At 44.1% G+C, this 27,918-nt stretch overlaps 1 protein-coding gene across 6 annotated transcripts in view; it reads left to right on the top strand.

Annotated features, from left to right (window-relative positions):
• Nucleotides 1-27,918, top strand: part of ltbp1 (latent transforming growth factor beta binding protein 1) — a 304,945-nt gene that overhangs the window by 217,618 nt on the left and 59,409 nt on the right. For 3 of the 6 annotated variants that reach the window (XM_067988679.1, XM_067988681.1, XM_067988684.1), the window contains 3 exons: nt 2,483-2,605; nt 8,302-8,430; nt 22,203-22,328. The exons of 1 other annotated variant lie outside the window; for it this stretch is intronic. In XM_067988679.1, coding sequence (XP_067844780.1) covers nt 2,483-2,605; nt 8,302-8,430; nt 22,203-22,328 — 378 coding nt within the window. The remainder of the gene's footprint in view (nt 1-2,482; nt 2,606-8,301; nt 8,431-22,202; nt 22,329-27,918) is intronic. 2 more of the 6 variants (XM_067988680.1, XM_067988682.1) reach the window with 2 other exon arrangements.

The following is a 27,918-nucleotide window of genomic DNA, read 5'->3' as shown; positions in this document are numbered from 1 at the left end:
AGTGTGGAACCGAGCCGAAAAACAAAAGCAAAATACTGGAAATCTGAAATAAAAACGGAAAATGCTGGAAACACTCAGCAGGTCAGGCAGCATCTGTGGCGAGAGAAACTGTGCAACTGAGCCATGCAGATTAGGAAAATCTCAAATTTGTTACTTTGTTTGTATTGAATTAGCTGATCTCAGTGGAGCAGGTGCATGGATTGATCTTTGGAGGCTACCTACCTACTGATGAAATGTTGCTCTCAGATTGGATGTTTCAAGGGTGCATGTTTCTGCGTCATTAATTACAGAGAAAAATAGATGTGCTCTTGTTTTTTCATTAAAAAAAGAAATGTCATCCTGTATACTGAATTCAAAGAAGGGCAAAATCAGCCAGTGTCGCTACTGGAGGTGGAGGGGAGTAACGGGAGACATGTTCCCCTCTGCCCCAGTTTTTTTGGCACCAGTTAAGTTCCCTGTTTCTTCTCTCTCTATATCAAATCCAGGAATAGCTCCCTTCAACCAACCCCCCACCCCCCAAACTCTTTATTATGTAGTTGCACCTCTGGCTAGGGTTTCTCCTCTTGATCGCTCTCCAGTGACTCCTGCATGTTTATGGATATCAGGTGAGGACGGGATTAACCTCGGCTGTGATGTCTCTCATAGCTGAATGATCTGCCAGCATTCATTGTCCAGGACCACATGTGCAAACAACGGCAACTTGCATGAGGTACCAGAGGGCTGCCAGTCTCTGTGGGACTGTACCCAAGTCATGCCTTCAAGAGAATGAAGGGAGAAACAAAACTGAAAAAGACTATAGATAGATGGATAGATTGGAGTCAGATAGACAGAAAGAGAGCAGCAAAAGGTTTAAAATGGGAAGTTATTCCTTTCAGAGTTTTCAAGGATCACGCAGTCTGCTAACAAGGTTTTATCTCGTTATGTTTCACAACATAACCGAACACAGGTGCAAGCTCTGGGTAAAATTTTATTTAACTCAGTTGTCTTGTAAATTCTGAACCTTTTTTTGTTACTGGTAGGCCTTGTTAATTTAAGCAAATGCCATTTTTGACCTGAAATGTCAGTGTATCTTGTCAGAATGTTAACCCATCATCCTTGATTTCTTAAGCCAATTATTGTGACAAATGCCCTTTCTGGCAGTAACAGAAACTTTTCAGCAGTCCAAGAGTTGCCTTGTCTAGACGAGAGAAAATATTTGGTGTAGAACAATCCCCTATGGGTTCCTTGTGAACACCATTTGACCTAACAAGAGTGTTCAGCCCAACACTTAGCAAACATTGGCATTCTGATCATACACCAGGGGATCAAATATGTTTTATTTCTAATTACATTTTTCTTTTGCAAGCATTCCTGGCTTTTTTTTCTCCAAATGCTAATTAGACGTAGCAGATGAAATTTTCCAGTCTGGTGAATTAAAGGGCCCTGACAGGCCCTGTTAAATTTTCTGTAACCTTGCAGCGAATGCTTGCATGACACATCTGGTACTATGGTTTATTAGCTTATGTTAGACAAGCTCTTTTTCTTTCTCTGTATGTGCGTGCGTGCGTCTGACTGAAAACTGCCTTGGGTGCAATAGAATGAACTATAGCCAATTATGTTTGCTTGCTTAAGAAAGAAAACAAAGCTTTTAATTAGCCCTGGATATAAGATTTAAAGGCTTTTGTACCTGGTACTGAGGTCCTTGTGAAAGAACTCGAGTGTGATCTCAGTGAAGCATGGCACAGTAATAACATCATTGTGAAGGCGTTTGGCATTAAATCAGTCTCATGATTTTTATCTAAAGATCAAAAACTCACTAAACCCTATTGTGCCTGAGTTGAATGGAGTTATTAATCATAATCCACGCGTAGCGAAAATGTGCTGTGGCTGGTTAATGAGCAAGTTGATACTGAAGTAGCCATGGTGGCGCACAGTTGATAGAAATGGGGAATTTAAAACATGTGACTGACAGGTGAGGTGGTGCAGGCTATTTTCATATGGGAGTACTAAGAATGATCTTTACCCCTGTGTAACTCCCAGCAATTTTTTTTAGTGGGTGGGGGGGGGGGAGGAGATGGAGAAAGGGAAATTCATTCCTTGTTAAAGTAATATTGGCAGTGTTCTGCTAAGATCGAGCCAAGTTTTGAATCATTAATTTTCTGAGAGAACAGGTATTAAGTGGTCTTTGCAAATGAGTGCTCTCCCTGTTCTTGTCCCTCACTCACCTCCATTCTTCTCTTCAGTCTCCTCCTCTCATTGCCCTCCTTGCTCCTCCCCAGTCTATCTCTCCCTTTTCCCCCCCAATCTCTTTCTCTCCTTCTTTCACCCCAGTCTCTCTCTCCATCTTCTTCCTCAGTCTCTCTCTTTCTCTCTCTCTCTCTCTCTCTATACATAGATAGTGTTTTAGATAGATTTCATTTTAGTTGCTGTTGCTGAATTTCCACAGCCTTCCTCCCTGCGGGATTTGATTGTGTTTAATGTGTGAAGTGTGTATATTTTTCAGATTTTGATGAATGCGCGGATGGCACCAAATGCCATGGCGGCACTTGTGTGAACACTGACCGCTCCTATAGATGTGAATGTGCCAGAGGCTACCGCCTCAGCCCAACAAGTGAAACATGCATTGGTAAATTATGACTTTTTTTGTTCTAATTGCATCAAGACGTTAACAGTAAAGTGACAGGAACTTAAGGTTTGTATTTTTTTAAATTACATCCATCATGTAAACCATTTTTAGAGCAGCCCAAAGGTTATCACAACTTTTGCTAGCTTACCACATGCAGTACAGAGGTGTCTCTGTAGTGTGTGAAGGAGCAGACGAGCATCATTCATCAGATTGCTACTTCTAATCATTCCTACACTGGCCACTGTGTCCAGACTTGCAGAGTGTATTTTCTTTTCTCTCTGCCCCTAGCATGTCATTCCTTTATAAGTAAATGGTACCATTTTATTTTTTGATTTATTGTCTTTTTATTTTAAAACCAATCTCCCTCCAAACGTGCTTCCTGGATGACGCTTATCCTCCATGATCAGAACCCTGGGTCGTCTGCCCCTCCACCATCTCTCCATAGAGGCTGACAGTGGCACTCCTGATCTAGCCACTCCATAGTGCTGTGGGTGGACCCTTTCTTTCTATTTTGCCTCCTTTGATCCAGACGACCCAGCTGAGTTCAATATCTCTCCCTGTCCAGGGAAAGTGAATGAGAAAAGTTGCTTTTCTTTTTACTTTCCTGACCTTATGTTTATTTTCCTTCGCATTCTAGCAATTTGCTAAATATATTTTCCTCGTGTATATTAATTTTGATAACAGTTTGTCCCTAGTTACAAGTACAAACACCCATACTGAGCCCAGCAACCACACTAAAAATTATAGAGGAAGTTTTCAAATATTCAAAGTCTAAAAGTTTTAAATAGGTTTCTTTCTAAAAAAAAATTAGTGGTTAGAAAGAGTTAACATCATTATCCTCGATGGGTGATGTGAGTGAGTATAATTAGCACAGTTTTTTGATCTTAATCCCATTTAAACGTCAGTAAATAATAATTTATCACTTGGATATTTCGACAGCTCTGTTTTAACATGTAGTTCAGGGAGGTGGAAAGCAAAATATGGACTTGTTTAATAGCAAGGAAAAATGTCCCACTCACTAACCTGATGATTTCAACTTTATTCTGCTTTCATAATTAGTACTGATATTTAATGTAGTGCACCCTACAGTTTTCAGTTTTTCGTCAACTAGTTACATAAACTGCTAAGAATCAAGCTACATCTTCTCACACAGTGACTAGGAGCTGGACTGGTCCTCCAGATAAGACAGCAGAGACTAAAGCCCTGGAATCGTTCTAAGAGGCTGTTGGATGCTTTGATTGGGAGGATTCTATAGAAGGATACATCCGTTACCATATTTGATATGGGATGATCTGGTATTTCTCTCTGCTGATAAATCAGAGCAGATTATCGCATAGCATCCCCACATGGTGACATCCCTATTACAGCCAGGCTACTGGGAAGAGGTAGTGATTGGTGGAACGCACAGTGCGGTTTTTTTTTACGTAGAAACATTGAGCATGGGAACTGGGTGGCAAGTGTCATAATCACTTTCTGATCAAAAGCCTCAATTCAGGGTGCCAGAAGCAAAATAATAAAGGGCAAACAAACTAACACTGGTAGGGCAGATGGGATATTTGACTGTTGCTCTTGTAGTTCCAGTGGTTCCAGTAACTTTGCCCAGAATTATATAAATGTCAGACCCTTGAACTATTCCAACCCACCGTTGCTTATGTTGTGTTATCAGAAAATGTGACTGCAGTCACACCAGTTTGCCTTATTACAGTCTAGAATAACATCTGTCCCAGCGCATTGTAAAATAATGGATTATATGTACATCCATTTGATTTAAATCTGAAACAACATAGCGCCTATCCCTTTAAATTCCACATTCACCATTGGTAGAGCAAATGTCCTGTTGGTTGAGGGATGAATGTTGTCCAGGACACCAGGAGAACTCCCCTAGAGGAGAGCTTGAATCCACACACTTCTGAATCAGCAGCGAGAGTGCTAACACTGAGCAAAGTCTGACACCTATGCTGTTAGCATCTAATTTGGTGTGGTCCATACAATTGCATAAGCTCTGATTTTGCAATCTTATGGTTTCAAAGTTGTGGTCTCCTGGCTGAGATGTTTTTATAACAGCATCAACACACCCTTCTGGGTTAAGGTTTCATCAGCTAGAGTTCACTTCAGCACTGTGCATTGTACTACATGTACTAGCAGTAAGGAAAGAAGAAATGTACATACAGATAACTCCAGACTTCAGAGCCTAGATTTTCCACTTCTGTTGTAGTTTTCACCAGAATGGTTATTATTGGGTTTTAGAAAGAATGAAATGGAAAGAAAGAAAGAACTTGCATTTTTATAGCGCCTTTCATGACTTCAGGATGTCCCAAAGTGATTCACAGCCAAAGAAGTACTTTTGAAGTGTAGTCACTATTGTAAAGTAGGGAAACACTACAGCCAATTTGTACACAGCAAGGTCCCACAAACAGCAATGAGATAATTAACCAGATAATCTGTTTTTGATCGTGTTGGTTGAGGGATGAATGTTGTCCAGGACACCAGGAGAACTCCCCTAGAGGAGAGCTTGAATCCACACACTTCTGAATCAGCAGCGAGAGTGCTAACACTGAGCAAAGTCTGACACCTATGCTGTTTGCGTCTAATTTGGTGGTCAGTACATTAACATAAACTCTGATTTTAAGCTCCCCACCCGGCATATATAGTGTGGGGGAGAGGGGTGGGTCACCCACTATCTTAACTTACCTTGAATCAGACACGGGAGGCCCGTCCACCCCAGAGAAGCAAGGGCCTATATTAAATGGCAAAGTTGCAGTCTAATGGCGTCATTCGGATGTGCATGCCATTTTAACTGCGGGCCAACTAACGGTCGCACAGTTCAGAAAACAGAGAGTAGGGGTTAAACGTAGCTACTCAGACTGGCAAAAGGTGGGAAGTGGTGTCCCACAGGGATCTGTGCTGGGACCACTGTTCACAATTTATATTAACGATTTGGACTCGGGAATCGGAAGTACAATTTCAAAATTTGCAGATGATACCAAATTGGGAGGTATAGTAATCATGAGGAACAATGCGATAAAATATAACACATTAATAAACTTGCAGAATGGGCATGTAATTGGCAAATGAATTTCAATATAGATAAGTGTGAGGTGGTGCATTTTGATAGGAAGAATAAGGAGGCCACATACTGCTTGGATAATAAGAGTTTAAGTGGGGTAGAGAAGCAGAGGGATCTAGGGGTATAGATACACAAATTGCTAAATGTAGGGATGCAGGTTAATAAGGCCATAAAAAAAGCAAACCGAGCATTTCATTTCTAGAGGGATAGAATTGAAAAGCAGAGAAGTTATGTTAAACTTGTATAGAACTTGGTTAGACCACTCTTGGACTACTGTGCACAGTTCCGGTCTCCATATTATAAAAAGGATATAGAGGCACTGGAGAAGGTGCAAAAAAGATCCACAAGGATGATACCAGAACTGAGAGGATATACTTATCAGGAAAGGCTGAACTGGCTGGAGCTCTTTTCTCTAGAAAAGAGAAGGCCGAGGGATGACCTGATAGAGGCCTTTAAGATAATGAAAGGGTTTGATAGGGTAGACGTAGAGAAAATGTTTCCACTTGTGGGGGAGTCCAAAACTAGAGGTCCTAAATGTAAGATTGTCACTAATAAATCCAATTGGAAATTCAGGAGAAACTTCTTTACCCAGAAAGTGGTAAGAATGTGGACCGTACTACCACAGGGAGTAGTTCAGGCGACTAGCATAGATGCATCTATGGGGAAGCTAGATAAGCACGTGAGGGAGAAAGGAATAGAAGGATATACTGATACGGTTATATGAAGAGGGGTGGGAAGAGGCTCCTGTGGAGCATAAACACCGGCAAAGCCCAGTTGGTCCTAATGGCTTGTGTCTGTGCTGTAGACTCTGAGTAACTATGTAACACCTAGTTAGTCAAGCACATCTTATATATCCTATAAAAAGATTAACATATAGAATAACGAGTACCTTGCTTTACACAGTTCTTGGAAGAGGTCATAAACTGCAACTGAGTAGTTTAGAAATGCAATCTATGTCCAAAGATAGTGTAACTGCCTTGAACTCACACAAAGGAGCTGCTATTTTACATAATATTTCATGCTTTGTGCATATTTAAAGTGAGAAGCAGTGACTTACCAGTTCCGAGTTCTGAGAGTCTGTAATTGGCTATTGTATCCTCTTTGCCGAGTAATGTCCTTGGTTAGGCTATTATGAGCATTTGTGACTTAATCAAATGCATGATACAACGTTTCGTGTCTGACACAAAGGCATTACAAGGTTGCTTTTATGAAACATTGCTGTGTCACTGCCTAGTTTGGATGAAGGATGTCAAACCGATCGTGGTGTGTTACCACTTTAATTTGATGAGCGTGTGAGGCCCGTAACACACCAGGCCGATTTTACTCGAACTCCAGTGGTGTTCGTGCCGTGCCTCAGTCATGTTTCAATCCCAATTTTGTATGAGCAAATAGCGACAGCCTTTCTCACAAGTGAAATAAAAGCAGTAGCATCTCCTGTTAGTTTTATGAGCGTTGATGAAACAAGATTTAGGTTGGGTCTGAAGTCAGGAGGATACATGTGGCGTTGCAGAAAGCCCAAGTGATAACTCCCTACAATACAGTATCACATAGTGGAATTTATCACCAACGACCATAGAATAATATGAAGTTGGTGCTGTGATATTTAATATAGAGGGTTTATCCGTACATGCTGTTCCGAAATGCTTAATCTTCACACCCATACTAACTCACATCTTATGTATTTGTTACTTAATGTGATTATTTAGCAAAGTTAGATCACACTGATATAATGGAATCATTACTAATTCCGCCATCACAACTCGCGTGTAACTCTATCATATGAGAATATTGGTGGGCCCGATTTTCCCCTCATCAGTCGCCAGCACTAGTCTTGGGCACTGATTTTTGCTTTCTGTGTCTGAGTTGAGAATCTTTATTTTACTCTTGGTAGTTGTCCAGTCCAAGATTTAAATTGAAATCAGATTAAAATGAGCCCACTGCCTGTAGTATCTTACATCATCTCCCATTTTGTGGGCTGTGTGTTAGGATTGACTGCGCTGGACCCGAAGAAGTCGAGAGCACCATCTTCCTCAAAGAAAAAGTATTTTGCAATCGAAAGACAAAAAAAAATAATCTGGCTGGTAAATGAATGTAAAATTAACATAAAAGGTCACAATAGCTTCCTGCTGTTACAGCCTGTACTAAAAGTCCTTCATTGAATTGGGGATGAATATTGAAGTGTTTTTAAATTTGCTGCAAAACAACTCATTAAAAAAAAAATATGATGCTGCAAAAAAAAAGTGTAAACGCATTAGTGCACCAGTTAAAGCACTAACCCATCTAACTGCTGGCTGCCTTATTCCCTTTGCTTCATCTATTGCATAGTTAGAGATTGACAGAAAAGAAAGAAGATTTTTTTTCTTTATTGTGACTTTGCCCAGGTTGAAGAGGAAAGAGAGAGAAAGCCTTTTTGCCCAGATGACAATAGTGTGCGCCCAGGGGGAAATTGGGTCTTGTATATCTGATATTAACCGCATGACTTTTGAACAACTGCATTTGCTGACGGAGTATCTGAGTTGATGGCAGACCGCTGCTTAGAGAGAGGTGACCCGAGCCTGCCAAAAAGCACAGATAGTTCATCAAATGCAGAGTTGAGGAATAAGGGTGGATAATCTTACTCTCTGTACAGACATTGATGAATGTAAAGAATACAGCAGTATCTGTGGATCTTGGCGATGTGAAAATGCTGTTGGCTCTTACAAATGCTTCGTGGATTGCCCGCCTGGCCACTCTCTAGAACCTGCAGGGATCTGTGCTGGTGAGTTTTACCAAACAAGCACTGTGGTGTGGAGGAGGGGTGGGCAGGGCGGCGGTGGGCAGAGGGCTTTGACGGCTGCATTGCTGAGCTACCTCTCAGACTTACTTCTGCATAAAGTCATCTATGCTTGGTGCTTCTGCTTTTATATTAGAGTGACATAAAACACTAGATTAGATGTATTGCACAAGAACTTTTATAGAACAGGCTTTGCTTTAGTGGTGTGCAATACATGAGAAGTTGCTCAGATATTATGCTACCAGTGCAACAAGCTTCTTTGTGGCTCTGTCGGATTTCTCTGCTTCTAGTGCCAATTCAGTTTGTAAAACATTCACTTTTTCCCCCCTCCACTGCAATGCAAAGAAACATTGGTGAAGTTGTCTCATGATAGTTGCTACTGAAGAAAGTCCAGTTTGACTTTTCCTGGATCCTTTATGTTTTATCGCCATAATGAATCTACATCACTACCCACAGTCATCAATCTGAGGAAATATTTGTCAAAGGATGTACATCGAGCTGGATTCATGTCGCAAAATTTATACTGCTAGATTGGTTTTAGGATACAGTTCTTCTAACTTCAATTTGTCAAGAATTCTAATGTTTTAAGGGATTTTAATGTTTTAAAAAGTACCTGGACCTGCACCTAAAGTGCTGTAAGCTGCAGCGCTATGGACCGGGTGCTGGAAGGTGGCATTAGAATAGGCACCTGGTTGTTCTTTGAGCCGGCGTGGACACGATGGGCTGAATGGCCCCCTTCTGTGCTGTATCTTTTCTATGGTTCTATGGTGTGATCGTACAAGTGCATGGGACGCATCGAATAAAATGTCAAACTATAAATTCCATCTGTGCTCCATTCAGAGAGCGGAAGGAAGAAGTGAATATTTTCAAAGCTCTTGCTTGTTGGCTCACGGCAAGTAAACAACTTCTGGTTATGTTGCGGCTGATTCAAGGCCAAAGCAGGAAAGCAGATCAGAAATGTTATGTGTAGTGGGGCAAATGTCTTAATAAGCAGCACCGTTTCAGGCATTGTTCCATTTCTGCTTGTGTGATTTGTAAATCCAATGCGCAGCAATAAGAGGGGAAAACCCGCTACTGATCTTGGGTCTCTCTGTAGGAAGGAGTAGATCTCAGTTGAATGCACTAGTTAGTGTAGCTTTGCTGCTTCGTAGAAGGGCTTTTGTGCAATGTCTCTGCACAGATTGTAGGTTGGCACATTTTATCTGTATTTCCAACATGCTGTATTATTGTACAGAAATACTTGAATTGAGTTGAATGATTTTTATTTAAAGCATATACATTTTCCAAAATAGCTGAGGACATTTCCAGATTCATTTTAGAATCATACCTGATGGCTGCATATTAAAATACATACTTTAAGGAATCTGAACCTGTTCGCTTTGAGACGTTAATATAAGCTGCTCTAGTTTTAGACAAAAGCAACATTGTATGGGGCACTGCAGGATTTTTGAGTATGAAGTTTTATATTTCCTTCCCACCTCCCCTTCTCTCTTCCACTCTTCCAGGTCTTCTCTTGCTTTACATTATACCTTTGACACAGGCGTCACCAGACAGTCTGTCCCCACGTCTCAACGGATGGCACATGGTAACTCCTGAGACCTAGGAGGTGCGGAAGAGTGGCCTAGAGTTGTCCATCCTCGCATGGATGTTCCCTCTCTGCGTGTGGGGAAGTATCTGGCTTCTGCTTGGTGCCTCCTCCTCCAGCAAGGTTGAGATCAGGAACTGGCATGGCACAGTGTGATGGGTGTTCCAGTGCAGCATACCATGTGGCCTGACTGGGGGCTTCAACGCATTTTAAAGCATGTGTATTGTACAGTGATATAAGTAAACACTTGTTGATCTGTTCCTGGAGGGTTACAAATGTACTGTGAGAAGGTATCAGGTCACGTTTTTTTTCAGAATAAGATCAATTCAAAAAGCACTTAAGTAAGCCTCTTGTAACATTGGAGCCCTGATTTTAATATAACTTGCACAGCAGGAATGGGGCAGGTTCGTGTCGGATGCTTGCTTTACTCCCCGCCCGATATTATTCTCCATTGACTTCAATTGAGATTAAAATCGGGTGGGGTGTAAAACGGGCATCCAACCCGAACCTGCCCCCTTGCCGCTGGGCGGGTTAGGTTAAAATCGGGGCTACGGTTTCATTGGGCCCGATGTTACCAGGGCTGCGGGTTCTCGGCGGGGGGCTATCGGGCGCGTGGGTAACGCGCCCGGCGAAATGAGTCAGCTCCCCACGCGACCGTAGCCCAATTGGATCCACTTACCTGCTCCTCCGGGTTCCCCACTGCTGATCTGCGCGTCGGGCGGGCTGCGCATGCGCAGTAAGATCTGTCAGCTGGAGGAGCTCTATTTAAAGGGGCAGTCCTCCACCAACAGATGCTGCAACAAACAGAAACAGAAACAGCATGGAGCAGCCCAGGGGGAAGGCTGCTCCCAGTCTAATGATGCCTCACTCCAGGTATCAAAACATGGGGTGAGGAGGAGGGGGAGGACAGAGATCTTCCCCCCGGCAGGCGGGAGGAAGCGGCCTGCCTCTGCCACCAGGAAGGCCTGGCTCGAGGTGGCAGAGGGGGTCACCAGCACCACCAACATATCGCCCACCTGCATACAGTGCAGGAGGCGCTCCAATGACCTCAGTAGGTCAGCCAAAGTGAGTACACTTACTCTTTCCCCTACACTCCGTCTGCCACATCACCGCCCCCACCCCACATCTCCTTCTGCACAGCCAACACTACTCTGTCACATCACCCCTCATACCCACTCAAACCTCATCCTCATCTTACCTGCACCTACTCACCTCGCGAGTACTCATCCCGCCACTACCACGCAACCCAATCCTCATACAATCTCATGGCTCTATCTCATACTCACCCTCTCATGCATCTCTTTCACAGTCAGCCTCACTCAACCTGCCACTACCTGTGCTGCAGCCACAGGGCATGCATCACATATGTGCAGTAGGCAGCGTAAGGCAAACGTGTCGTGAGCATGAAGGGGATGCACAAGGGTGTTTGAGGGTTTGTCATGGTTGTTACTTATATTTGATTTCTGACCAACTCACATTACATATTATATTGGCACCACTACTGCCATGTCTTCGCGAATCTTGTCCGGTTTGTGCAATAATGCCCTCTCCTGAGGATCACTATGAAGACCCACAACTGATGCCACCCATTGTGTCACTGCAGAGTGGGTGTAGGTGTATTTGCAGGGCTCTTTTGCGCAGACGACTGAGAGACGTCGGCGATGTCCCCGGTTGCACCCTGGAAGGATGCGGAGGAGAAGTTGTTGAGGGCAGTGGTGACTTTGACAGCGACAGGTAAGAAGATGGTGATCGGGCCAGCCAGGAGCAGCTCGGCATGAAGGAGGCTGCAGATGTCCACGACTACATGTTGAGTGACTCTGAGCCTCCGTGTGCACTGCTGCTCAGAGAGGTCCAGGAAGCTGAGCTTCGGTCTGTGGACCCTGTGGCGAGGGTAGTGCCCTCTGCGACGCATCTCTCTCTCTGCGGTTGCCCTCCCTCCTGCTGTACAGGTGGATGTGTCACAGCACTCTGTTGTGGAGCTCCATGTGTCAGAGGTGGACGGCGTGGATGGCGAGGCTGGTGAGGCTGGTGATGCTGTTTGCCCTCTGAGGAGGTCATGACTGCAGCTACGGCGGCCCCCATCTGGAAGATGTACATCTGAGGGGGTCCGCAAGGTAGGTACATGTCTCTGGACCCCGGGGTAAGTGTGCAAGTTGGTGACTTTGATTGTCAGGAGGAAGGTGGTGGAGGCCAAACTTTGTCCCAAGTGACAGAGTGACCTCCTGCAATGAGTGAGGGTCTCCCCCCCCCCACCTGTCAAATGGACCTTTGCAGCTGCCACAGGCTGACAGCTGCAACAGGTCCATTTGAACTGAGAGTGTTTCCCCCAGTGTGGGAAACAGTCCCAGTTTGCTCTAAAATCCCACCCCTCCGCACATAATCCCTTAATCAGGTCAGTTAATGACCTGAACGAGCAAAATAAATAGCGTCAAGTGGAACCCCACTGGCTTTCATTGCCTGCGGGATTCCCACCAGCGGGGGCTGCGCGCGCGCGTCAGCGGGGAACCCGGAAGTGCGCGGGTTCGAGGCGGGCTCCGGTCCCGCTACGGGATTTCCCGATTTTCGGGGGCCCCCCCCGCCAGGAACGCACCCGCTGGCGGGTGCTAAAATGCTGCCCATTATGTCTTGACCATGTGACAGTGAATTGCAGAACGGTTCTGTTTTGCTTTCCATCTGATGTCATTTCTATTGATAGACAAATGAATTTTAATTTCTCCCTTCCTCCTCCTGAGGACGCTGACACCCTTGCGAAAGGCACGATTTCATAGGTGCTACTTTTCCTCCAGTACCTCTCCCAGGTGATCATCATTAGTCATATGTGTGCCTTGGCAGTGAGTGCTGGCAGGCAATTTGGCTATGAAGAAGATCACAGTTGTCCTCACAAGATAGCCAAACTTGCACTTTCAGCAAGGATTACTGGATAGCTGATTTTCCCTCCCTCGGGGTGCTGGAGTTAATTGTAGAACTGTTGAAAATGTTTTCCTGTTTTTAAAGTCCAGGATATAATTAAACAAATAATGACTGAAGTTTTCAGTGATTAAGGATCACCAGTAACCCCCTCATGTAATTAATATTTATGTACTAACCGTACATCTATGTTTTAATTTTATTTCTTCTCCACCCAAAATATGAAATGTCATTACATTAAAATAAGATGCCAGGATAAGGCCCTACGTTCAAACATTTGTATGAAAATTACACCCATGTATGCAATTTATAACAAAAAGGATTATAATTCTCCACAAGTTGACTGGTCTCCCAATCAGATCTATCATCTTCTTGTTGTTTTTGAGGACCTCCAAGGTAAGTCGAAATTTTTCCTTTGTGAGGCCAGGGGGAGCAGGAGTGTTCCTCCAGGCCCCACAAGGAAAGTTGCAGCCTCCCTTGCCCTGGACTTCCTCCCAGTGACTTACCAGCTTGCCACTGAGCCCTGCCCCCGCCTGCCCGAAACTCGCTGTAGTTTAAAATCAACCCCAAGAACTAATTGGCATAAAATTGGTGCGCCCACTCTGAGAAGGAATGGGACGGTCAGTGTCGAAATTAAAAATGCCGCAATAGTGCAGGGGGAGGGGTGTTGCAATTGTGTAGTTGGGGTTGAGGCTCTTATTTTGGTGCAGCCAAGAAAGCTTTTAGCCCCCATCTTTATTGATATCAGAGCACTTGACACTTGGGTGCCTGAAATGCAAAATGCTTCATTTCCCAGCATTAATATTCCTCACCTTGATGAGCATATAATTCACAAAAATAAGTTTTAAATCCATTAGGTTCTATTGGCCAAGGCTGAGAAAAGCAGTACAGGCTTGCTAGCTTGTGCTTTGATGCTAGTTTAGCGGAGGGGTGACAGTTGCTGGTAAATGAAACAAGGGCCACTTTGGGTCCAGAAATATTATTGTAGAGATTAGCAGTAATGTTGGGCTTCCCCCGTATCACCCTTGAGATACCTATCATCCAACAATGAGGAACCACTCCTCCACCCCTACAGCTCAGCTCTATTACCTTGATTACAGTGAAAAACTACGGAAAAGATCCATCCCAAAACTGGCAGAACTCCAAAACCTTCATTTGCTATGTTAACGCTTGCTTTTACACTGGTGATCTTTAGGTCAGAATCTGGGAGCCCGGGCGATCCGTGAGCTACCTCCTGGCACTTGCGCTACTAAATCTGGCTGCCTTATCCCTTCAGCAGAATCATAGACCTAAGGGAACAACATTTAGCAGTGTAAATATTGGGAGCTGGCTCACGGACAGTAGTCTCCTGGAACCTGACCTAAACAAACACCAGCATAAATGCGGCTTAAATTGGCTTAATTAAGAGTTCAAAATCTGTACTGGCTTAAAACGTCAGGCGTGGTTTTTATGGCAGTGCCAATCCAGATACCAGTCGGTATAAACTGGCAGCAGATCCATGACAAAATACACCATACCGCCCACATCGTTCTTCCTCCAACACCCTACCCCACCGCCCTCTTTCCCTTCTTCCTGCAACACCACCCCCCTCCGCCCTCTCTTCCCCACCACAAGTGGCTGCTGCTGCCATCCCATGCACATTGCCTCTCTTTCAGCTGCCGTTACATTAATAAAAAGTTTTAATATAGCAGTGGAACCGGCCAGCAGTACAGTGAAATTCCACTCAGTCCACCCTTCTAGATTTGGTTGCCAACCCTGTGCCTCTACATAAACAAGCCATCTGTTATCAACACCGGACCACGCCGAGCTCTTTTATGCTCATTTGTTGTCCTTGAAGAGCTACCTTGCGAAGGAAAGCTCCATCTTTTTTTTGCTACACTGGGTTAGGTGACTAACAGTGAGATCAACATTTGTTCAGGTATCTAGCCTGCATTAAATTTCAATAGTTAAAGGGGAATATATTCTATTGAAGAGGCCCCAATTCTGCAATTTAATGGAACAGATAATCAGGCGGAGTGTAAAGAGGGCTGCCGATTTTACTGTCTCCCGTCTTGCGCTACAGCCCAAGACGGATTTCACCCGCGCTGTGTAAAAAATGCCACCTTAATGCTTGCTTTTATACTAGTGATTTTTAGATCAGAATCTGGGAGCCCAGGCAATCCGTAAGCTAGCTCCTGGCATTTGCGCTACTAATCTGGCTGCCTTATCCCTTCAGCAGAGTCATGGACCTAAGGGAACAACATTTAGCGATGTAAACATTGACATCATCAGTGGGCGGAGCACTCTCCATTCATGATGTCACTGAAGCCAAACGTTATGATGTCACAGAACGGGGAGTTCTATAGAAAACTTCTAATCGCAGACCAACCCAATAACAAGGAGCCAACAGCAAAAGTCACCAGTTAGCGTACAGGTACACTAACAGGTTCCACCATCTACAAGGCACAAGTCAGGAGTGTGATGGAATACTCTCTACTTGCCTGGACGAGTGCAGCTCCAACAACACTCAAGAAGCTCGACACCATCCAGGACAAAGCAGCCCACTTGATTGGCACCCCATCCACCACCCTAAACATTTACTCCCTTCACCACCGGCGCACAGTGGCTGCAGTGTGTACCATCCACAGGATGCACTGCAGCAACCCGCCAAGGCTTCTTCGACAGCACCTCCCAAACCCGCGACCTCTACCACCTAGAAGGACAAGGGCAGCAGGTACATGGGAACAACACCACCTGCACGTTCCCCTCCAAGTCACACACCATCCCGACTTGGAAATATATCACCGTTCCTTCATCGTCGCTGGGTCAAAATCCTGGAACTCCCTTCCTAACAGCACTATGGGAGAATCTTCACCACACGGACAGAAGCGGTTCAAGAAGGCGGCTCACGACCACCTTCTCAATTAGGGATGGGCAATAAATGCCGGCCTCGCCAGCGACGCCCAAATCCCATGAACGAATAAAAAAAAAGATTATAGAGCAGTTCAGTAGAATATAGGGGTGATTCCCTTATCTGGAGCTCGCATGCAGCCACATCCCGAGATGCAGTGCTTGCGAGCATAGCTTCCCCCTTCCCTCTGGGAGAACCAGGTCACACAATCGCCATTTTGATTTCTTCTTTATTGGGTCCCGGAGAGGACTGCAGACTTGTTACAGCTGCATCTGAAATATATTAATAATTCCTTAGGAAGTGGTCAAATTGGGCCAATTTGGATTAATGTAGAAAAGATGTGAAGTTTGGCCCAGAATCAAATTTGCCTGTACTTTTATAAGTCTGCGGTGGCCTGCGCATACAGAAAGTGTCTGTACCGTTTTTAGCGTTCCAACAAACCGTTCCCTCTATCATGGGAGCTGAGATCATTGGCTGAAACCATAGCAAAAAGGTTAGGTTCCTTTTTTACAAAACCATGGTGAAATGGCTCCTTTTGAGCACTTTAGCTGGCTTGAGTACAGTCACACTGACCATTTTTGCTAAAAATGTAACAAGGAATTTCAACCCCATGATATTTATGTATGCTGGGGGTCATTTAGCATTGGAGCAATGGCCAGCGGGTGTGGGTGGGGTTTTTCTTGACGGATATTCATCCAATTTATAATCTTAACAGGGTGGAGACGACTAGCTGCTTACAGTTTCTGATCAACACTTCAACCTTGAGTATTGTACGTGCGCTGTGGATCTTTCTATCCAAACAGGCAGAAGTCGTCTCGTGTTCTGGAGCTTAGAATAGTTTAACCTTTGTGATTAATTGCTTTTGTTTTTTAAGCAGTGATGAGGTTAAAGTGTATTGCATAATACATTCGTTTGTACACTGTGTTCTTTTTCCTGGTCACTGGCAGGTATGCAATTCCCCAGTGCTGCTCCCAGGTGGTGTATTTGAATTTGAAAAACTGTCCATCGGGATTTCTTTCCTTTTTCTTTTTTCTTCTCTGTTTCCCTTTTAACTCACTGAAAGATTTGGAGAGGTTTTTTTTAAGAAATGCTGAAAACAGTTATTAAGCCGCCACCCTCAGTGCCAGTTTAATTTATATTGCATCCCTGTTAAGTTTATAAATCGTGTAAGTGCATGATGTTTATTAGGAAGGAAAAGGCTCAACTTAATGATTTTCTTGTATAAAAAAACAGCTAGATTTATAAAGTATCTTTAAAATAGCAAAGCAACCCCAAACTGGAATTTGGATCAAATTGGATGACTATTCGGTACTGTTAAGTAAATGCCTATTGTGGTAAAGTATCTCTCTTTGTCCGTATGTGAGTTGGTGAAATTCAGATATTTTCTTGGTAGTTAAATTAATATTGTTTACATTGGTGTGACTAAACATTGCAGCATCAAAGCGGGAACAGGATACTGAGTTAGACGATCAGCCATGATCATTTTGAATGGCGGAGCAGGCCCGAAGGGCCGAATGGCCTACTCTTGCTCCTATTTTCTATGTTTCTATGTTTCAAAGCAGTGGAATGCATGTTTGATCTCTCATTCCAGTCAGCTCCTGATATTGGCCATCCTATGAAGGAAAAGAAAGAAAGACTTGCATTTATACAGTTCCTTTCACAACCTCAGGGCATCCCAAAGTGCTTCACAGCCAAGGAAGTACTTTGGAAGTATGGTTACTGTTGTAATGTAGAAAATGTGGCAGTCAATCTGCGCACAGCAAGCCCCCACCAACAGCAATAAAATAAATGATCAGATAATCTGTTTTAGGTGTTGGTTGGGGGACAAATATCGGCCAGGACACTGCGGAGATCTCTCCTGCTCTTCTTCAAACAGCGCCGTGGGATGTTTTACGTCCACCTGAGAGGGCAGATGGGGCCTAGGTTTAATGTCTCATCCGAAAGACAGCACCTCCAACAGTGCAGTGAGAACCCCCTCAGTACTGCACAGAAGTGCCAGCCTAGAATATGCGCTCAAGTCTCTGGAGTGAGAGCAGGGGAGTTCTCCCAGAATCCTGGCCAATATTTATATCTCAACCAACACCTAAAGATTATTAATTTGTTTTTTTCTTGCTGTTGCTCAACTTTGTGCTTTTGGGACTCGCGCTGCAGAATACAGCGTTCATGCTGCAAGGTTACACAACCCTGGGGTTCCCACCCGCTGTCTCATTTAGCTCACACTTGTGACTTCTCACATAGCGAGTTACAAGTCTCAGCTTCCTTGAGACCTGCAGGTTGGGGTCAGAAGCCAGCAGATGTTTTGGGTTGCACAGTCCAATCTGGAGATCGATTTGATCCGTCTTTGACCCTGTTTCCATACCATTTTTAGTTTCACTGAGAAGCTGGAACCATTTCACAGCGAAACTAAAGATGATGTGTGAATGCATCGCTTAAAGCAATAATTCATATCAGTTGGACTTAAAGTGCCATTACAAAGTGACACCGTTTCACTCCTGAAATAAACCAGATCTTCTTGTGCTATTTATGTGTTTTATGTTTAAGATTGTTCATTCTTTTATTCTTCTTTCATCGAGAAGCCTGGCTTGACCTTTGTGCCTCCCTGTAGTTGCACAGTTGAGACCAATGGCTTACAGTGTGGGAAATCACAAATGTAGGGCACTAGGTTTGAACCTTAACGTGCTGTGTAACCTTGCTCTTTCATAACTAGCCTTGCCTGTAGAATTATTAGTAAATTGTTTGATTGCAGGACACGTCATATTGAGTAAGTTCGGGTACACAATGCCCACAAGAACAACTATAACCAAAACGGAGTACTGGCAGTAAATTAGAACATGATTGTGGATCAGTACCATTGTGATGCAACCTTGAATTGGAGATTTTTGGACTTAATTTAGGTTTGACTTTTATTGATGTAGGTAACATACGCTGGTCATCATTGAGCTCGCCGAGTCCTGAAGGACATAGTTGCCAGACTGGGCCTGCGGCAGGTGGTGAGCGAACCAACACGAGGGAAAAACCTACTTGACCTCGTCCTCACCAATCTACCTGTTGCAGATGCATCTGTCCATGACAGTATTGGTAGGAGTGACCACCGCACAGTCCTTTGTGGAGACGAAGTCCCGTCTTCACACTGAGGACATCCAACGTGTTGTGTGGCACTACCACTGTGCTAAATGGGATAGATTCAGAACAGATCTAGCTCAAAACTGGGCATCCATGAGGCGCTGTGGGCCATCAGCAGCAGCAGAATTGTATTCCAGCACAATCTGTAACCTCATGGCCCGGCATATTCCTCACTCTACCATTACCAACAAGCCAGCGGATCAACCCTGGTTCAATGAGGAGTGTAGAAGAGCATGCCAGGAGCAGCACCAGGCGTACCTAAAAATGAGGTGCCAACCTGATGAAGCTACAACACAGGACTACATGCATGCTAAACAGTGGAAGCAACATGCTATAGGGGGAGCTATGCAATCCCACAACCAACGGATCTGCTCAAAGCTCTGCAGTCCTGCCACATCCAGTTGTGAATGGTGGTGGACAATTAAACCAACGGGAGGAGGAGGCTCCGTGAACGTCCCCATCCTCAATGATGGCGGAGTCCAGCACGTGAGTGCAAAAGACAAGGCTGAAGCGTTTGCAACCATCTTCAGCCAGAAGTGCCGAGTGCATGATCCATCTCAGCCTCCTCCCTATATCCCCACCATCACAGAAGCCAGTCTTCAGCCAATTTGATTCACTCCACGTGATATCAAGAAACGGCTGAGTGCACTGGATACAGCAAAGGCTATGGGCCCCGACAACATCCCAGCTGTAGTGCTGAAGACTTGTGCTCCAGAACTAGCCGTGCCTCTAGCCAAGCTGTTCCAGTACAGCTACAACACTGGCATCTACCCGACAATGTGGAAAATTGCCCAGGTATGTCTGAACTATAAAAAGCAGGACAAATCTAATCCGGCCAATTACCGATACCGATCCATCAGTCTACTCTCAATTATCAGCAAAATAATGGAAGGTGGTATTGACAGTGCTATCAAGCGGCACTTACTCACCAATAACCTGCTCACCGATGCTCAGTTTGGGTTCCGCCAGGACCACTCGGCTCCAGACCTCATTACAGCCTTGGTCCAAACATGGACAAAAGAGCTGAATTCCAGAGGTGAGGTGAGAGTGACTGCCCTTGACATCAAGGCAGCATTTGACCGAATGTGGCACCAAGAAGCCCTCGTAAAATTGAAGTCAGTGGGAATCAGGGGGAAAGCTCTCCAGTGGCTAGAGTCATATGTAGCACAAAGGAAGATGGTAGTAGTTGTTGGAGGCCTATCATCTCAGCCCCAGGACATTGCTGCAGGAGTTCCTCAGGGTAGTGTCCTAGGCCCAACCATCTTCAGCTGCTTCATCAATGACCTTCCCTCCATCATAAGGTCAGAAATGGGGATGTTTGCTGATTGCACAGTGTTCAGTTCCATTCGCAACCTCTCAGTCCGTGCCCGCATGCAGCAAGACCTGGACAACATCCAGGCTTGGGCTGATAAGTGGCAAGTAACATTTGTGCCAGACAAATGCCAGGCAATGACTATCTCCAACAAGAGAGAGTCTAACCACCTCCCCTTGACAGTCAACGGCATTACCATCGCCGAATCCCCCACCATCAACATCCTGGGGGTCACCATTGACCAGAAACCTAACTGGACTAGCCACATAAATACTGTGGCTACAAGAGCAGGTCAGAGGCTGGGTATTCTGCAGTGCGTGACTCACCTCCTGACTCCCCAAAGCCTTTCCACCATCTACAAGGCACAAGTCAGGAGTGTGATGGAATACTCTCCACTTGCCTGGATGAGTGCAGCTCCAACAACACTCAGGAAGCTTGATACCATCCAGGACAAAGCAACCCATTTGATTGGTACCCCATCCACCATCCTAAACATTTAAACCCTTTACCACCGGCACACAGTGGCTGCAGCGTGTACAATCCACAGGATGCACTGCAGCAACTCTCCAAGGCTTCTTCGACAGCACCTCCCAAACCTGCGACCTCTACCACCTAGAAGGACAAGGGCAGCAGGCACATGGGAACAACACCACCTGCACGTTCCCCTCCGAGTCACACACCATCCCGACTTGGAAATATATCGCCGTTCCTTCATCGTCGCTGGGTCAAAATCCTGGAACTCCCCACTTAACAGCACTGTGGGAGAACCTTCATCACATGGACTGCAGCGGTTCAAGAAGGCAGCTCATCACCACCTTCTCAAGGGCAATTAGGGATGGGCAATAAATGCTGGCCTCGCCAGCGACGCCCACATCCCATGGACGAATAAAAATAATTCCTCGAGCAAATGGCAAGCACTATTGACAGATCAGTAACTGGTTCTTAAGAGCAAGTACAGTTATCTAAGTTCGTACTGACGGAGCTCACATCTATATTAAATTTTCTTCATGCATTCATTGTGTATTGCCATTGTTTGGTTATTAACTATCCACCGTGACTGCTTTGTTGCAGTAAAGATGTTGCCAGGCATTTTGTCAAGAGCAACCCCTGCAGTGGGAATGATGGCAAATGGCACAATTTAAATCACTTGCTTTTAAATGGAGCAACCTGCAAATCGCAGCCCCATTAGAAGCCTCAATCATGTGGATTGCAGGTGTTTGCTACTGACACAGGAAAATGCAATGTGCTCTCCTTGCTCATGAACATTGCAGTATAGCATTGAATGGTGTTTAATAATAGCGTGGAGTAAGATGCAAGGTCACTGTAGAACACGTGTGTGTACTGTATATAAACTTACTCTTAACTGGTATGTAGCACCTCAGAAATGAAAATCCCAAATTTACTGTAAAAGGAGCTTACTTGTGCCTAACTTCCTCTTGACAAAATATTTCTGTGAGGCTCCTTGAAAATGTTATTGTATGTATATTACTGTTGCATATTAAAGGAGCTGCAGTGTTTATTTATTTCATATACCCTCATCCCTCCTGCAGGCACTTTTTAATAAAAGGAAATATATAATTAAATTTCATTAGAGTTCAATTATTAATCAAATATCCGTTGCCATGCCAGTTCTATTTCCTCTGTCTGTGGGTCCACAGCTCCCTCAGACTACCACATTCAAAAGAAGCAGCCTTGGTGGTTATTAAGCACACTACTCCACTATATATAAATATTTACAGCTCCTTTAAACTTCTCAATTTAATTCCAGTTCTGGTTTGGATTTTGAACCCTCCGCATGACAGTGAATCCTACCAACCGATTGCAGCATTCAGCTCCTTAGGCCCAGTTTACCCTGAGAAAATTCTATCTTTCACTGTAAGATTTATAACCGTTTTTTTTTTAACGGGACTAGTCTGACTATTGTAACATCTTATTTGCAGATGTTGATGAATGCACAAACGACACAGTGTGCGGCAGTCATGGCTTCTGTGAAAACACAGCTGGGTCCTTCCGCTGCCTCTGTGACCAGGGCTTTCAGGATCTACTGGACGAGCAAGGGTGTGTGGGTGAGTTTCCGTTCTTTTCCAAATGACGCCTCACCGCCCAAAGGATGAACTGCAGCTTCTGTAGAAACAACTTGCAGCAGCAACGAAACACGTTCCAGAAATAACAGTGAAGCCTAACAGCTAAAGAATAGACGAATAGAGTGGTTAAGTGCGGTCATGAGACTGGAGCACAGAGAACAGCGTCGCAATCTGAGAGAAGGCATTAGGTTGTACTTTGCTCACAGGCATTTTAACCCATAGCATTCCCATGCGTCTTGAGATTCTGGTGAGCTTCTCCATGTAATACTCTGCTCCTTTCATACTTGGCTGCAACTAACACTTATAAATAGAAATAGAAGTTAACTTTCACCAATGTAAGTACTCAAATATCTTAAGATATCTCTGCAAAATGAAGCACTTCATGCTTCACACAACACCGTAAATGGCTGAAAACAGGAGCAAGCAATCGAGAGGGAAACACTGGATCCATATTTGGTGAGTTATGTATTATACTGCCACTAGAAAATAAATCCATTAGACGTCTACAGTACTGTGCATTTACTTAGAATTTAGAGCATAGAAACAGGCCATTCGGCCCACCCCTCTTCATCTAACCCTATCAGCATAATCTTCTATTCCTTTCTCCCTCATGTGTTTGTCTAGCTTCCCCTTAAATGCATTGACACTACACAGGTGGGATTATCCTCTTGGGCAGAATCCTGCCACAACTTCAGCAGAGTGGGACCTCTGCCTGCCCCACGCTCTCTCGTGGACCTTGACCGATTTCCCTGGGTCAGCCTTATTTGGTGAGATTCCTACCATCTTCAGGTGCCGGGGGGGACACTGCCATGGATGTCTGCAGCAGCGGAGCATGGTTGGCTTCATCCAGAGCAGTTGAAGAGAAAGGTTTCTTTTTTAATTCAGACTTAATGGGCAGAGAGAATGCGATCGATTCCCCTCCACCCACCATAGCAGTACTGGATTACAGGAATACACCGGTCTTCTTAATGTCCAGAATTGCTATGGCATTAATGAGGGGAAATACAACATTTTCTTCATTTGAATTCATTTGTCCATATTTGGGCAGATCCATTCAATGCTTGCTATTAATTACAACAGAATTTGTAGTGTAACTTTACCCTCGGTGAGAAAACCACACAAGTCGTGAAACCTTCACTAGCATAATGAATTCTGTATCCCACAGATCTCAGTTGAGCACTCTTGTTTACGAAAAAGAAGAGAACACTTAGCTCAGTGATGCACCTGATGCAATCTCATACATTTTTGTGATCACACAGAAACATTTAAAAAATATTATCACACAGCGTTTCGGTTCACATCTGTGTAAGGATTAATGAGACTTCAGTCTTGTAAAGGGACACATGTGGTAACCTTTGCCACATTCTTGACTGCCAGCACCACTTTACTGTATTTAGAACTGAGAAAACAAGACCATGCTTCCCAGTTGAGCATTTTAGGGGGTCATAAATATCAGATAGTCACTAATAAACCCAATAAAGAATTCAGGAGGAACTTCTTTACCCAGAGAGTGGCTAGAATGTGGAACTTGCTACCACATGGAGTAGTTGAGCATGAATGCCTATAAGGGGAAGCTAGATAAGTACATGAGGGAGAAAGGAATAGAAGGATACGCAGATAGATGAAATAGGGCGGGAGGAGCAAAAACACCAGCACAGACCAGTTGGGCTGAATGGCCTCATTCTGTGCTGTAAATTCTATTTAATTCTATGTGTCCCAGATGCCTAACTTAAATGTATACATTTTTAAAATCCCCTTAGTAATGTTTTTATTTATTATTTTTCCTTAAACCCTCATATTCTACCCAAGAGAGTGACTTAGAAATCTGGTCCCCAGGTTATTGCTAATGCTGCCTACTAGGAGGTGCACACAACTGGCTCAATGGGCCCCACGGTAACACGTCCTTCAGTTTTTCTCATCTCCCTGAGTGCAGGCCTGACCGAGGCCAGAAACTTACTCTGTGGGCAATTACAAAACACCATTGCCCAGGTCTGGTGTAACATTTTAAAAACCCAATCATTTTTTTTCCCCCCATACTTTTTCAGTCCTCCCTTCAACATCACCTGAAGCTGTTTACTCCTCCCTGCTGTACAGTTCCGCAGGTTCTGGTTGTCCCGCCAGGTATCTGGCCCAGGTGTCCCTTCTTCGTGTACGAGCCTTTGCGGTGAGTGTCAGCCAGTTACTTGATCGTGGGGGGCATCGTCGCTGAGCCTGATCCTGTCCTGTCCTCTCCGTAAGCTCAAGCTCAGCAGCGATCACTGGATAATGGTCTGGGAAGCCTGCTTGATCTTTCCTTCCCAACCCTGGGGCACGGAGGGCCATTTGTAGCTTCCCTCCTGCCATCCAGGCTGAGATCAAATCATTCTTTTCAGACGTAGTTGTTGGAAAAATGTGAAAAGGGGAAGATTTTTAAAAGTTATATTGGACTTGGCGAGGGAGATTGGAAACACTTGTTGAAGTGCAGCAATCCTAAAAGCCATCTTAAAACCACAGTAATTGAATACTTTAAGAAAAAAAAAGAACCTGCTTATTACACATGAAGTGGGTGATAATTTGTATTTTGCTGTAGCTGCAGCTGTGGCTAGTCAAGTGGAATTTATTTTCTGACATTTATAAAGCAAAATTAATCCAACGTGAAAAGCTAGTTTATTTGTAAAAAAACTAAAAGAAATGAAAATGTAAATCTATAAGGATGAAATTCAAGTCTGGAACTGAACTCTGCTGAGAACTGGTTGACCACAAAATACCTATAGCCGGAAATACTGTCTGGTGCTCGATACGCACACTCTGTGTGGAGTTTGATAAAATACCTCCTTAAGCAAAAAAGTTGTGTAGACATTTGGCCCATTTTGCAGACTAGGAAAAAAAAATTGCTTTAACTGGCTAAGTGTTCTTCATTCTGTCAAGATGTGTATATCTCAAGTGAGAAATCCCAGTGCTCCAATTTTGTTCTGGAACATGGTATAACAGACTGTCCATCACTTCCTTGTCTGTGTGTCAGTGCACAAACCACTGAGCTTCATACCCTCAGTCAGAATGACAGATCGGCACAGATTATGTCATCAAACACATTTAAAGGATGGAGGTTCCTCCTGCAGTGAAGTTCGTGGTCCATGCCCGGCCCAGCACTGCAGGCATCAAAGGACACTTTCTGAACAAGTAAACAAGGGGTGGTCAGGAATGCCTCAAAAACAAAAAGCACCTGCTGGAAAACAGCAGACCAACTGAGAAGGTCACGGAAAGGACGGAAATCTTCCACAGCTGCTATACTTATTGCAAAGTTATGCATAAAAGTCTCCACTTCTGGGTGGGGAAAGGAAATGGACAGACAACACTAATGCAGGGAAACAGTAATATCACTCATAATTAAATAAAAAGTATTTTCACATGAAAAAATGGAGTTGAGTATAGTAAAGTTTAAAGAATATATATATATATGTTTTGTGCAATAATGTGTTGGAACTATTTCACTATCTTAAGTTAATATTAATATTACATTAGGTGCTCTCTGAATATTAATATTATACTAGCTGCTGCTCCCATCCTTTCAGTATTGTCCCCTTTCTCTATTGTCAGCATGAATTTATTGGCTACTCCCATGTTCATTTACCTCATATCACGGTCTTCTGAACTTCCTCCAAATTCAGGGCGATGCACCGTGATAGTAAAGTACTTAAACTAGAATCAAACCATATCAGTCTCTGTGGGGCATGCAGCATGCACACTTCCGAAGCCACGTAATATAACCTGCTGAGGATTTCTGAAACTTTAATGATATGCTCAAAAACAGTTTATTTGTGAGCCAAGAATAGATGAGCTTAATGCTGTAATTTTACAATCTATAGATTGTCTGCTGATAGTTGCTGGTTTTTACAAATATATGGCGTCTTTGGCAATATTAATTTTTAAAGGAACTAAATGTAATTCAATGGAATAAACAGTAGTGCGCCCCTTCGAGCTCAGTAATTGTTTTTGAGCCTTCCTTCCCGTTTCTATAAATAGTTTTCTCTTTTTTCCCTACCCCCGATGTTGTGTACTGTACCTTGCCTGAGGGGGCATGGAGGTGGCCTATTCCTGGGCATCGGCCAGTACCATCGGGAGGTGTGCAAAAGCAGCAAGGATTAATCTTTTCTCAGACTTTCCGTCGCTCTGGAGAAGCCCCACTCCTCTTCCCCCCCACCCCCCACCCCCCCCCCCCACCTCACTGGTAGCTTCCCCCAGATAGTCTGACTAAGTTTACTTACGTGAATAGGAAATCATGGGTGCCTGAAATGAAAAACCTATGTCCCACTACGATGTAATGCAGCATCCCGTGGTAACTTGATAATGTTATTGGAGGTGGGCAAATCCCTTTATCTGAAAACTGGGTCAAAGCAAAGCCTGTTGGGGACATAATGAACCTCCCCTCATCAAAAACAGTCACAGTTTATCATCTCTACCACCAATACATGAGAACAAAGAAACAGGTGTAGACCGTTCAACCCCTCGAGCCCGTTTCGCCATTCAATTGATCATGGCTGATCTGTACCTGAACCCCATTTACCTGCCTTTGTTCCATATCCCTCGATACCGTCACTGTACAAAAATCTATAGATCTCATTGCCATTGGTCCTGCATCAACAGTCTTTTGGGGGAGGGAGTTCCAGATTTCCACTATCCTTAGTGTAAAAAAGTGCTTCCTGATTTCCCTCCTGAATGGCCAAGCTCTAATTTTAAGATTGTGTCCTCTTTTGCTGGATTCTTCCACCAGAGGAAATAGTTTCTCTGTATCTACCCTTTCGAATCCCTTAATCGTTTTAAACACCTCGACTAGATCACCCAGCAAACTTCTAAACTCAAGGGAATACAAGCCAAGTCTCTGCAACCTTTCCTCGTAATTTAACTCTTATGGCCCTGATAATCTGGTGAATCTGCACTGTACCCCTTCCAACGCCAGTATATTCTCCCAGAGGTTTGGTGCCCAAAACATGAACACAGTGCTCCAGATGGGGTCTGACCAAGGCTTGTACAACTGAAGCATCACTTCCTCACTTTTGAATTGCAATCCTCTTGAGATAAGGGCCAACATTCCATTTGCCTTTTTGATTACTTTTTGTGCCTGTGCACTAGCTTTTAGTGATTTGTGTACATGGACCCCCAAATCCCCTTTGCTCCTCCACAGCTCCTAGTATTGTTTTGCTCAGATCCAAAGTGGATGAACTCGCATTTCCCCACATTGAACTCGTCACTTATATAGCTTTAAATAAACTCTTGAATTTGCTCTGAAAGAATAGAAGGAAACTAGTACGTTTAATTATTTTGCGTCTAGATTGACTTTACTTCCATTTAGGGCCGCCTGTGTCTTCTTAATTTTTACAATGATAATTTCTTCACCGTGGAAAACTCTGCTCAGTAAAGAATGTAGTAAATAAGTCTCTCAAAAATCAGTTAGGCAGTTGTAGTGCTGGATCTGTATGCTGTACGAAGATGTTTTCAGTGAATACAATGGCCAGTGACAATGGTTAAGGCCAAACATTTATGGTTTCTTCATGGGGAAAAACGCCCACGTTTCAGCAAAGATTGAATGAATCAC

The sequence above is a fragment of the Heptranchias perlo genome, chromosome 8, assembly GCF_035084215.1.
Source record: "Heptranchias perlo isolate sHepPer1 chromosome 8, sHepPer1.hap1, whole genome shotgun sequence".
Taxonomy (NCBI): domain Eukaryota; kingdom Metazoa; phylum Chordata; class Chondrichthyes; order Hexanchiformes; family Hexanchidae; genus Heptranchias; species Heptranchias perlo.
The sequence above is the reverse complement of the archived record's forward strand: the minus strand, read 5'-3'. Positions and strand labels throughout refer to the sequence as shown.